General features: G+C 39.6%; 1 protein-coding gene across 1 annotated transcript in view; it reads right to left on the reverse strand.

Moving 5' to 3' along the window:
• Positions 1-13,536, reverse strand: part of METAP1D (methionyl aminopeptidase type 1D, mitochondrial) — a 94,371-nt gene that overhangs the window by 13,270 nt on the left and 67,565 nt on the right. Inside the window, 4 exon segments of the mRNA XM_010352089.3 lie at positions 2,319-2,361; positions 2,874-3,022; positions 4,758-4,907; positions 7,096-7,253. Of these exon segments, the coding sequence (XP_010350391.3) occupies positions 2,319-2,361; positions 2,874-3,022; positions 4,758-4,907; positions 7,096-7,253 (500 nt within the window).

Consider the following 13,536-nt stretch of genomic DNA (forward strand, 5'->3'; position numbering starts at 1 on the left):
ATGTATACTTGACATAAATAATTCTAAAATGCAATGAGTGTTTTCTGATAGAAATATGGGATCTTATAATGGAGTCTTTCACTTAATAAAATATTTTATAAGAAATATAATTTGTTAAGATACTGTCCTATACGTTTCCTAGATTCCTTCACATTTCTAGATACTTGGAAGTATTTCACTTTGCTTTATAAGTTTTACAAATTCTGAAATTATTTTAATGTTAAAAATAAAACTGTTCATTAAGTATTCAGGAAACTTGAAAAAGGAATAGGGTAGTTTCTTTGGACACACTGGAAACAGTAGGGAAGAGTAGCTGACTTCATCCAAAATATTAAAGCAGTAACGTTTCATTATAAGGTGACTAGAAGAGATAATAGATGTAAAACCCTAAAATCAGGTTCAATCCAAAATAAAAGTGTATTATGAAAAGCACTTTATTTTAGGTATACTTCATAAAATACCTCCTTCCACATGATTCTGAGTTAGAAAGAAACCAACAGGATGTATGTGGAGCAAGTGTTCAAGTATTCTAAGTAGGGCAAAATGGTACAGGAAATAGTAGCAGCAATAAAAACAATCCTTGGCTATATCCTCATATAAATTGATATGAAGAAAAAAGGTTGAGTTTACTTAAACAACTAAAAATTGGACTGAATCCCACCATTGGAGTCCTTTTTTTTTTTTTTTTTTTTTTTTGAGACGGAGTTTCATTCTTGTTGCTCAGGCTGGGGTGCAATGGTGCAATCTTGGCTCACTGCAACCTCTGCCTCCCAGGTTCAAATGATTCTCTTGCCTGAGCCTCCTGAGTAGCTGGGACTACAGGCATGCACCACCACACCTGGTTAATTTTGTATTTTTAGTAGAGACATGACTTCTCCATGTTGGTCAGGCTGGTCTTGAACTCCTAACCTCACGTGATCTACCTGCCTCGGCTTCCCAAAGTGCTGGGATTACAGGTGTTAGCCACCGCACCTGGCCAGATTCCTATTTTTATCTCATTCTCCCTCCTACCTAAGTTTCATGTCTAGATACTATTCTTTTTTTTTCTTTTCTTTTCTTTTTTTTTTTTTTTTTTTTTTGAGACAGAGTCTCGCTCTGTTGCCAGGCTGCAGTCTCGGCTCACTGCAACTTCCACTTCCCAGGTTCAAGTGATTTTTCTGCCTCGGTCTCCTGGGTAGCTGGGACTATAGGTGTGAGCTACCACGCCCAGCTAATTTTTCTATTTTTCGTAGAGACAGGGTTTCACCATGTTGGCCAGGATGGTATTGATCTCTTGATCTTGTGATCCACCAGCTTCAGCCTCCCAAAGTGCTGGGATTACAGGTGTGAGCCACTGCGTGATACTATTCTTAAAAACACTTCTTTATTAATAGAAGCTGTATTCCTCGAATGTTGTCATTTCAACTAGTTCTCCTAAGATGTTTAAATTTTGTTTATTTATTTAAAAGGTATTTGTAAATCATTAGATGTACAGAATTTACTTATAATCTACATAATCCAAAGGTACCATTACAAAAGTCTTTAAGAAAAAGAAATGTAAAAGTACATATAATCCAAGTCTGAGAATGGTGATAGGCTAAGAAAATTAGAAAAGGTTACCGCTTGCACAATTTGATGTCCCTATGTTAAATTACTTAGGCTTGTTATTTAAAAGAAAGACGATTAACCATTTGGTGAAAAACTTAAGTTCAGACAAAAAACCACTCTGCTTGTATGCTCTGGGCACAAGGCTCTGTCTACCAGAAATGGAACTCAACGTTACCTTCAGGGATTCTAATAAATCTAAGGGACACTGCTAGCAAAAGAGTTGCTGTCCAAATAGACTGACATACACGGGCCAATGTAGCCCCTAATGACAGAGTAAGATAATGACAGGCCCCACTCAAAATCAGCAGGAAGAGGAAGATCAATCTTGGCAGAGTGAAGGAAAAATGCTGGCTTTCTTCGTGTTAGCTCATCTCATACATATCTAGCTTCAGCAGCTGCCCAGTGCTGTGGTGCTCTGCGTTAACTACACAGTGGATCAATAACAATTACACCTTCTCAAAAACATGACACATAGCAGGATTGGGTTGACATTTCACTTAGGCCAACATTGATCTCAGTGCATCTGATTGCAGCCCTAAATTCAAGTCAGGCCTGGGTTTACTTGGAATAAACACAGAGTTAAAGACAAAAAAGGAAACCAGCTGCTTGCGTCTGGGTCTAGAAGTAAACAGCACTTCCACTGGTGCAGTTCACATTTTCAATCCACTCTTCCTGTTGCTACCAGCAATTGTGAAGTTGATCAAAGACGATTTTTTATACGATTTACTCACTGTGACATCAATGTTGATAATATCGCCATCCTGAAGAGGTCGACTAAAACGTAAACAGAAAAAAACTGGTGATAGACAGATCTCAATAAAATGAATAGAAAAATAAACACTTAATGACTACTGTGACAAACCCAATGGGTTGCAATGATAATTTGGAGTGAAGGAGGAATAGACAGGACAACTAAATCTAATCTTCAACTTATTTCAAAAGATGCACTTAATTTGTTAACTTAATTTTGCCAAGAACCAAAACAAGAGTTGATAAGAAAAATTTGCCACATTTGGATTTTTACCACTTACATGATTAAAATCTAAGAAGTAAAAGACATATGTAATGTACAACCCATTTAGATTACATACTGCTTTAACAAACATTAAATGGTGGTGTTGTGTCCATTTAGAAGTAAAACACTTCAAAATTTCTGTTTTATCATAATCAGTTTCAGAAGCTTACCGGTGGGTTTCAATTGAACAATAGTGTCTTTCAACATGCTACAGATCTTAGCTTTATGTTTTAGTTTCCAAAGGAACAATATGTTATTAAGAAATGAATACCTGTCAGGAATACCATGACAGAGCACGTTGTTTACAGAGGTACAAACAGATTTTGGAAAACCTCCATAGCCTAGAGGTGAGGGATAGGCATTATGACTGATGATTTCCTGATGAACAAGAGCATCTATCTCTTCCGTTGTCATGTCAACCTAAAATGTTAAATAAAGAAATTGTGCAGTAACAATTGAAGACATTTCTTGTATTTATCAACTATGCTATAGCAACAGCACTTCCATGTGAGACTGTATAAATTTACTATGATAAACTTACGGTACAACATTTGAATTAATTATGATTAGTATTACAATCCTTGACTGTGCCTTGCAGACAATCATTTGGACGTATGATGGTGTTATGGACCATTAGGAAATAGAAATTTTAAACTCTAGGATCCTCTAAAGCATTTGTGAGTCATTAAATGACATAACTCCCTTTTGGCTTGAAGATTTCAAAATTGTGTTATTTGGCAATTCCTTCCTCTTTCTCAATAGTTGGTACCCTGGGCTACTCAATGCATATGAATAAATGTTCAAAAGGTTCATCAGTTGAACCTTGAAAAGCTTGAAAAGTAGGTCAACCCACATCTTTTTATCTCAGTAAAATATTACATGGGTATTGCAGCAATGGCATGGAGATAATGGTTGATATTTAAAAGACTGAGTCTAATACAGTTTATAGAGATTTGATTTTAAGTAATCTTAATTTCTTTCATGGCAAAATAAATAAATAGAAAATATAAAAATATTTTTTCCTTACGAAAGGTATTCCAAACTAAATTGCTCCCAAACTAAAAGAAAACCGAAATTGAGTTTTATAAGCACATGAAGACTATTTCCATAAATGCCATAAACATAAATAAAATTCTAAAACAAAATAAAATCTTTTATTAAAAATTAGCCATTTCTTTAATAATTTTCTTCATTATTTTATATTTACATTATGTTTAGTCATGTTGCAAGTTTATTACAAAGAAGATACTGTGAGTGATCTTATCTTTGAGTCTCACTTCATAAATTCTGCCTACCTTTTGTCAGAAAGTAGGCTCATATTTTCTTTTATATCCTTATATAGAAGGATCCTTCAGATTATTATGAAAGAACTAAATCTCTCTCTTTTTTTTTTTTTTTTTTTTTTGAGATGGAGTTTTGCTCTATTGCCCAGACTGGAGTGCAATGGCACAATCTTGGCTCATTGCAACCTCCACCTCCTGGGTACAAGTGATTCTCCTGCCTCAGCTTCCCAAGTAGCTGAGACTCCAGGTGCTCACCATCATACCTGGCTAATTTTTATATTTTTAGTAAAGGTGGGGTTTCACCATGTTGGACAGGCTGGCCTCGAACTCCTGACCTCAAATGATCCATCCACCTCGGCCTTCCAAAGTGCTGGGATTACACACGTGAGCCACCACACCCAGCCTAAAATAACTAAATATTGTAGTAGATAATTGTATGTAATTACATTGCTATATTACCTACAGCCTTGTATATATGATCTGATCTTTCTTTGCAGAGCAAATGCAAAAAATAGGAGACAAAGGACAAGCTAGAGCCAATCTTCAGGCACACAGAAGTAACATGGGGAGTAAAATCTGAAACTACAGGCAGGAGTAGTGGGGCAAAAGTCAAAGCTGTCTGCCATTGATCGACTTGGATAGGCTGAGTGAGGCCAAAGTCGCTCTAGAATTCTGCTAGTTAAAATTGAATTTGGGTTTTAAGTTACTTCTTGAATAAACACACAAAATAATACAATTCCTTTTCCCCACCCCAAGGCTTTACTTATTTTTAAAAAACAAATTAGATGTGTACAAGAGTTAAGGAGAAAGAAAACAAGAAGAATGTTTGTTGCCCCTTATGAATGTCATTCTAAGGCTTGGTGAGACGCCACCTTTAAACTCTTTCCAGCCAGGAGGAGGACGTGGCGGGCCAGCTGACAAGCCTGACGAAGCCCTTGAATCTGATCTTCATTCTTAACTTCTATGCTGTCTCCCCAGTCCGGTACAATGCCTGTCGTCACATAGTCTGGCTTCTTTATGTGCTTGAGGAAAAAGGATTGAAAATGAAGATCAGAACCCAGCGCACGACAATGGGATCATTTTTTCTGACACAGCCTCCTGCTTCATGGAGCTCTGCCCTTCCTGCCGGAGCACCGACCTCTGAAGCCAGCACAACAGACCCTCCAGGCTGCCCCCAGTTCCTTCCCCTGCCCTTTTGAACTTAACATTGCCTGTTAGTGCTGCCTCTGGATGGTCTGTTAACCTTACCATGCTGTGAGTCAAACTGGACTGAAGTAGACTTCTGGTCAAAACAAACAGTAGTTTTCTTTTTTTCCTCCTCCCAACCCGGTTAGAAGCGTATCACCATTGATAAAAAATAGCACCAAGCGTCCAGTTCACCAAATGGTTAATTAAGAGCACTTTCATCTTAACACAAAAATATAATTTATGTAAAACATAGTTCCCAACACCCTCTCCAAATGAATATATGTAAAAAGGCTGACCGTCGCGTTCCCTGAAGTCTATTACCTACACGCTTTTCTTACATTTTGCAACCATACTTTCACTGAGAGGCTAGAATAAAATGAAACAAGTTTTCTTCTTCAAGTACCTAAAAATTACCTAGAACATTTCCATTATTTGCCAAGAATAAACAAAAAGCCACCCTAAAACTCAAAACCTGCAACCCTGATTACTTTCGTAGGCCGTTCTCCACCATGGGCAGTATTTGGAAAATAAATACCAGCTTAGACACAGAGCTTCTTTCAGTCCCAAGGTTTTGCACAGCTCTTTACAAACTATTTGTAGTTTATAATGGATTACAAACTATAAGCGTCGTTGGACAGTCCACTGTAGGGCTCCACAGCAGTTTGGGACAGGAAGCTGAGGGAGATAACACTATTCAACTGAAACATCACAGCAGCGCTGGAAGGGCTGAGGTTAGGACTCTCCTCTTTGTGAAGCCTCTCACGCAGGAGTTAGCGGGTCTTCACTTACCCCCCTGTTCAGATGGGTTTTCTGATACAGGTGACACTACTGCCCGGTTTGTCGCCGCTGAGCTCTGGAGGAACATCTACTCTCCCACAGCTATACCACAAATGCCCGCGAACGCTCACCAGGTCTCCCCCAAAGAGCCTGTGTTCTTGTCTCCACGCTGCTCTGTGATCTGGCAAGGTTAAAACTTGCAGAGAGAAGGGCTGTTGGGTTGTCATGCTGCAACTGACTGAAACGGCTAAAACAATACAATCCACCTCGCCAGAGATTTCCTTTTCTTTTCTTCTATGGAAGAAAAGTGTCAATTTTTGTGACTCATACCAAATGCTCACTCTCACTGTGACGGCCAGGCCATGGGATACATCCTGGTGGCCCTTCTGCGTCGTAGGCCTTTGCCTTAAAAGTGGGCCATTCACCTTCAGGAAGTATAACATACTAAATGTGGGCTCACCGTAAAAAAATTCATAAAAGGGAGAAAGCAGATGATTTTTTGTGACAAATCTATATTTCTTTAGCGATTCTCCTTCTTCCTAAGGGGCTTGCATGCTCCCTTTATATTGCACTTTGAAAAATGGTTAGATTGCCTTTCCACAGAATTGCAATCTCTGAAAAAAAAATATCAAGACTGCTCTGAGATGTATTTTATTTAATTTAGTTTAAAAGATGATTCAAAGACAGTAGCATCAAATAACAAGGAAAGTGTAAGAACAGGCTTAAAAAAATCTCGTGTGTTAGTTTCAAGTAATCTCCTTTGAATCATCACAATTTTATAGCCGATTTTTTTCTCTAAAACAGAAAACTACATACATATAGTTTTATCTTCATGTTAGAAATTTAATGTAGAAAATTTCATGATAGAAATTTTAATTCTACTTTTTTCTTTTTTTTAAGACTAGTCAAGTGCAGTAGCGAGAAGGGGGGAAGAGTAGAACAAGGAGCTCGATCTGTAACTGACTGTGAACAATCAATTGAGGTAACTCACTACCTTCGGACCAGCTGAAATTTTAATTCTAAATAAGCTAAGCAACTGAAAGCTTAGAGCTTTATTTTTAAAAATTAATGCTATAGAACTGCAGGATATTAAAACTTCTCAAGTCACAGTTTTAGATTACAAACGTAGTTTGAAAATTAAAACCCAAATGGCTCAGAAATCAAAGGTGCAAAAATATTTGATCGCTTCTGCAGTCAACTTTTATCTTGGCTGGAAAAAGCGGCAGATAATAGGCAATACAGTACCTTAGGAACCGGATGAGCTGAAGAAACTGCAGCCGGCAAAACTATACTGTGTGAAATATCTCTTTGTCTCCGAAAAAAGAAATTTCTTCTTTGTTGACTGCTTGACTGCTTGTGTAAGTAGATATGATTGAGTGGTGAAGAGAAAATCCTTTGAGAACCTGTGAGCAGAAATAGACATATTTTAAGTAAAAAACCAACCTAACACAGTGCTCCATTTTAAGATGTTGTAGTGCTGTCTATTAAATCATTATTCTAATACTTTATTGACTGAAAAAGGAAAAGGCCCAAATAGAAAGGAAAGCAGTGGTATTCTGAGTTCTAGTATAACAGTAACACGGCGTATTTATTAGCTAATACTATGTTTACATAAATGCGTGACAATGGAAAACTCTACTCTAATGGGAAATAAACATACAGAAATATCTGCTGAGCACCAGGTTTGTAAAAAGAACAATTTCTGCTGTGATACCTTATGTGGCAATGTCCAAGACGACCCTAGATTCAGGGTACTGTTTTGATGGCTTTATACCCTGTAAAGCCGTTTTCCTTTCAAGAATCACAGACAAATTGCCAGCTGCACTTTTTGCCCTCCATAGGATTACTACCCTGTGTTAAGTTCACGTGCAGTGAGGCATTATACTGAAATTCATTGTGATGAATGTTCAAGTCAGATAAAGACTAAATAGCAAAAACGTAAGTATAATACTGAAAGAAAATGAATATAGGGTTCAAAGTACTCACAACAGGAATTCAGAAATATCTATCAAAATTTTAAATGCACATATCCTTTGACTCAGCAGCTCATCTCCTAGGACTTTATCCTGCAGATACTATGCCATGATGGATGTATGAAGAGGTGCCCTCATGGCAGAATTATTTATGGTAGAAAAAAAGTGGAAAACAACTCAAATGTTTCCAAATAGGAAACACCAGTAGGGGACTGATTAAATATATTATAGTATACTTACAGAAAATTCTGGAGCTATTAAAAAGAATAGGCCAAATCAATCTCTATGTGTTGATATGGAAAGAAGTCACAATACACTGTTAGGAAAAAAGTGAATGCTCAACAAATATATATAAAAAGCTTATTAATGTAAAAGGAGCTTATACATTTACACAAGCTTGCACATGCCCATGAAATTTCTGAAAACTGATATTCATCAACAGTGGCTATTTCTGTGGCATGTAGTTGGGGCTAGAGGTAAGGGGAAGACTTTTTTTTTTGGAGACAGGGTCTTGCTCTTTCGCTCAGGGTAAAGCACAGTGGTGCTCATGGTTTAACTGCAGCCTTGGATTCCCAAGCTCAAGGAATCCTGACACTTCAGCCTCCTGAGTAGCTGGAACCACTGGCACATGCCACCACGCCTGGCTAATTTTTGTACGCTTTGTAAAGACAGGGTCTTGCTGTGTGGCCCAGGGTGGTTTCAAACTCCTGGGCTCAAGCGATTCTCCTGCCTCAGCCTCCCAAAGGGTTGAGTTTACAGGTGTGAGCTACTGCATCCAGCCAGGAAGACATTTTGATTCATTTTATTTCATTAGTTTCATATTTAGAACAATAGTTTGTTGTTGCTGCTGTTGTTGTCATTGTTGTTGCTTGGGTTTTTTGTTTTTTGTTTTTTTTTTTTTTGAGATGGAGTCTTGCTCTGTCACCCAGGCTGGCTTGCAATGGCATGATCTCAGCTCACTGCAACCTCCACCTCCTGGGTTCAAGTGATTCTCCTGCTCAGACTCCAGAGTAGCTGCGATTAAAGGCATGAGCCATCACATCCGGCTCATTTTTTTTGTATTTCTAGTAGATACAGGGTTTGATCATGTTGGCCACGCTGGCCTCTATCTCCTGACCTCAGGTGATCTGCCCACCTCGGCCTCCCAAAGTGCTGGGATTACAGGTGTGAGCTACCACACCTGGCCAGTCTCCAACAGGTCACAACCACATGGCAGGGGTCAGAAAACTACAGCCCAAGGGCCAGATCTGACCTGCTGCCCGTTTTTATACACTACAAAATCTAAAATGGTTTTTAAACTTATAATGGTTGAAAAAAACTTTTTAATCCAATATTTTATAATACATTAAATTCAAATCTTGGTGCCCATAAATAAAAGGTTTTATTGACTATAGCTACCCTCATTTGCTTACAAATGTCTATGGTGGATTTTGAGCTACAGTGGTAGTTGAGTAGTTGTAAACATGTGTTCCACAGAGCCTAAAAAATGGACTCTTTGGCCCTTTACAGGAGACATTTGCTGAATTCTGGTGGAGAGCACTAGTCCTCAGAATGAGATTCACAGACCAGCAGTATAATGTCACATAGAAAAAAGATGCAAGCCTGGGAGAGGTAGCTCACGCCTGTAATCCCAGCACTTTGGGAGGCTGAGGTGGGCGGATCACTTGAGGTCAGGAGTTTGAGACTAGCGTGGCTGACATAGTGAAACCTCATCTCTATTGAACGTGATAAAATACAAAAATTAGCCAGGCATGGTGGCACGTGCCTGTAATCTCAGCTACTTGGAAGGCTGAGGCAGGAGAATCACTTGTACCTAGGAGGTGAAGGTTGCAGTGAGCTGAGATCACGCCACTGCACTCCAGTCTGGGTGACACAGTAAGACTCCATCTCAAAAAAAAAAAAAAAAAATAAAGAAGAAAGGAAAGAAAAGAAAAAAGTGCAAATTCTTGGGCCCCATATCAATCTACAAACATAGAAACCGGTGATGGGGTTGGGCGATCTGTGCTTTAACTAGCTCTCAGGGTAATCCTGATGCACAAGAGGTTGAGAACTGGTGGCCCAGAGTAACATTTCAGCTGTGAAACTAACGAAAACATGAATTGCAGGTAAGTACTGGCTCCAAAACTCTAGATTTCTAGTTGACTTGCGGAAAGGCACTGATGCAAACAAACCACAATGCTCAGTGATTCAGGGTGATCAGTTTCACTCAATTACGTCCTTCCTTATTGACTATAATACTGTTGAATCTAACTTATACAGGTGTTTTGGGTACAATTTTAAACAATTCCAAGCACTAGACAAAATGTCAGTAATATAATTTTTAAAAAAATAAGTTGCAAAACTCAGCCACAGTGGCATATACCAGCAGTCCCAGCCACTTTGGCGGGCAGCTGATGTGGGATTGCTTAAACCCAGGAGTCTGAGACCAGCTTGGGTAACAAAGCAAGACTTCCGTCTCTAAAGTTGCTTGATAGAGGCAGGTACATATTCTGTAAAGCTTTTAAAGTATAGTATTTCCCTAATGACAATACCACTAACCGTAGTATTGTCAACTGATATATGAGGGACAGGGTAGTGTCCTAGGAAAAACAGATAGTTGGAAAGCAGAAGCCTGGACCTTTGTTTCAGCTCTACCACTTACTAGCTGCGTCCTGCACAAGTTTCTTCATTTCAGTCTCGGGTGAGAATTAATTGAAATAAGAAATGTGAAAGTGCCTTGCATTTAGAAGATAACCAGTAAATAACAGTTATCTCAAGAATACATAAAATCCTCTAATCCCAGTGCTTTGGGATGCCGAGGTGGGAGGATCGTGAGATCACATCTCTACAAAAAAATAGAAGAATTAGGTGGATGTGGTGGCTCAGACCTGTAGTCCCAGCTACTCAGGAGGCTGAGGCAGGAGGATCGCTTGAGCCCTGGAGTCTGACATTGCAATGAGCTATGATCACATCACTGCACTCCACTCCAGCCTGGGCGACAGAGTAAGATCCTGGCTCAAAAACAGAAGACTACATAAAAAATAAAATGGGAAAGAAAACATGGGCTCCAGTATAGTTTCTAATACTGGACACTTATGTCTCAATTACTGTACTAGACCTTTACATGTTAGCTCATGAATCTTCACAGGAACTGTATCAGTTGTGAACTGCTACTACTCCATGTCACAGTTGAAGACACTGAGACACACAAAGGAACATGCAGTAAGTGCCAAGGCTGAGAAGGAAAGCAGACTAATTTGCCTCTACAAAGTGTATTACTTCTCTCACAGGCATGAGAAAAACGGGAGCTAACACACAGGGAAACCCAGAAAATGTAAAAGGCATCACAAAACTATTGTTACTACTACTATTTTGTTTTCTTTTTTTTAGACGGAGTTTCACTCGTTACCCAGGTTGGAGTGCAATGGCACGATCTCGGCTCACCGCAACCTCCGCCTCCTGGGTTCAGGCAATTCTCCTGCCTCAGCCTCCTGAGTAGCTGGGATTACAGGCACGCGCCACCATGCCCAGCTAATTTTTTGTATTTTTAGTAGAGACGGGGTTTCACCATGTTGACCAGGATGGTCTCGATCTCTTGACCTCGTGATCCACCCGCCTCAGCCTCCCAAAGTGCTGGGATTACAGGCTTGAGCCACCGCGCCCGGCAACTACTATTTTGTTTTCTTTTGTGAGACAGGAGTCTCGCTTTGTTGCCCAGGCTGGAGTACAATGGCATGATCTCGGCTCACTGCAACCTCCGTCTCCCGGGTTCAAGTGATTCTCCTGCCTCAGTCTCCCAAGTAGCTTGGACTACAGGTGCAGGCCACCATATCTGGCTAATTTTTGTATTTTCAGTAGAGACAGGGTTTCATTATGTTGATCCGTTGACCTTGATCTCTTGACCTTGTGATCTGCCCGCCTTGGCCTCCCAAAGTGCTGGGATTACAGGCATGAGCCACCACACTCGGACTACTACTACTACTATTATTTTTCCAAAAGTGGTGATGGGTTGACCTAATCCATCCACTACCTCAAGGCAAGCTGCCTTTGCTGACCAAACACGCTTCAGGGAGGTAGGGGGCAGAACTATTCGTTGGACAGTCTGTGGATATAAAATGGAAAATTTGGAAAGCCTCAGGTGGACTTGATCCATGATTCTACCTCCCTAATTGCATCGCTAGGCGAGACCACACACAAGACACAAACTCACAAGTATTTCCCTTCTGAGGAAAGTATTATGATTACTATTGATAATAATACTAATATAAATAGTAATAATAACAGTGGTTAAAATTTAATGGACACTTAGATCAAGCTCAGTGCTAGGTGCTCTACATACCTTATCTCTTACCAGCTCTGTCATTAGGCAGGTAGCTGTGAACGTCACTGCTGTATAGATGAGGAACTAAGACTCACACGTCTGCTAATCAATGACCTGACCCCAAGCTTAATCCTCTAAGTCCAAATCCAGGGCCGTGTCTCCCACTCCCTTTGCCTCTCAGCAGCGTGCAGGGGCTCTATGAGTTCTGTTAGCTACCTTGCTTTGTTATATGATGTATTCCTTCAGGGACTGGATTTCAATGCTACCTTTTTTCTTATGAAAAATGTAAACACTTTTCACGAAAATTCTTGTTACCTTTTTTCTTATGAAAAATGTAAACACTTTTCACAAAAATTCTTAGAAATGATCTAATTGGGAGGTACTATGGTAGTGAAAATAGCATAAGCTTTGAGGTCAAACAGATGTGAGTTATCAAAACTTTTGAGACTCATTTTCTTCACTATTAAATGAGGGTAGTAGTGTTCTCTCTACTATGAGCTAATGTGAGCATCAGCTGAGACAACATAAATAGGGAAACCATCTTTTAAAAAATTGGTGCTCCATAATCCTCCTTTCTTTTCCTTCTCCACTCTTCAACATGTTTACCTCTGGGGTCTCTGAATGCCTTCATTCATTCAACAACTACTTAATGAACTCATTGCATGTGCCATGCTCTGGATTAGAGAATTCAGTGGTGAATGACGTGACAAGGTCTCTACTCCCATGGAGCTTACATTCTTGTAGTGGGAGGCAGACATAAGCAAATCAACAAATGCATCTGATTACATCAGATAGTGCTATGCATGATGAAAAAAGGATCAAAGCGGCAGAGCATTGGATAGAAAGTTCTACCCTTGGTCCTGCTAAGAGCTATGGGGTCTTGAGCAATAACAGTAACAATGGACACTGACTGACCAAGAACGTACTGGTGCCAAGCTCTGTGCTGAGCACTTCAAAGACATTACCCACTGAGATGCAGAAGCTCAGTAAAAGGAGAGAGTTGGGGTTCACAATCTTTGAGGTCCCTTCAGCTCTGAAATGTGTGCCTTCATTCAGTACCATTTGATTGTCATGCTACATCCCAGGCAATGGGAAGATGTAGCCTCTGATCAATTTTAGGACACATGAAGATTTCTTTCAATGTGGTTGATTACATCAAAGATCATCTTTATCAGAGTTATCAAGTTCAAGTACACGGTCATTATAGGGGAATCTTTTCTATGTACTTAAACTTGAAGCATGAAGTCATCAGGCCTCTACTAGGATATCTGGATGAGGCTTTTGAGACATTCACTTTTAGGATGAACAGTGTTGTCAAGTTATCTGTCCTGCCAAATGACAGCCTCACTGTTGAAAAGATGCAGACACACCCACACATGACTGGATGGTAAAATTCGAAACGTCAGGAACACA

This window comes from Saimiri boliviensis, chromosome 5 (assembly GCF_048565385.1).
Source record: "Saimiri boliviensis isolate mSaiBol1 chromosome 5, mSaiBol1.pri, whole genome shotgun sequence".
Lineage (NCBI taxonomy): Eukaryota > Metazoa > Chordata > Mammalia > Primates > Cebidae > Saimiri > Saimiri boliviensis.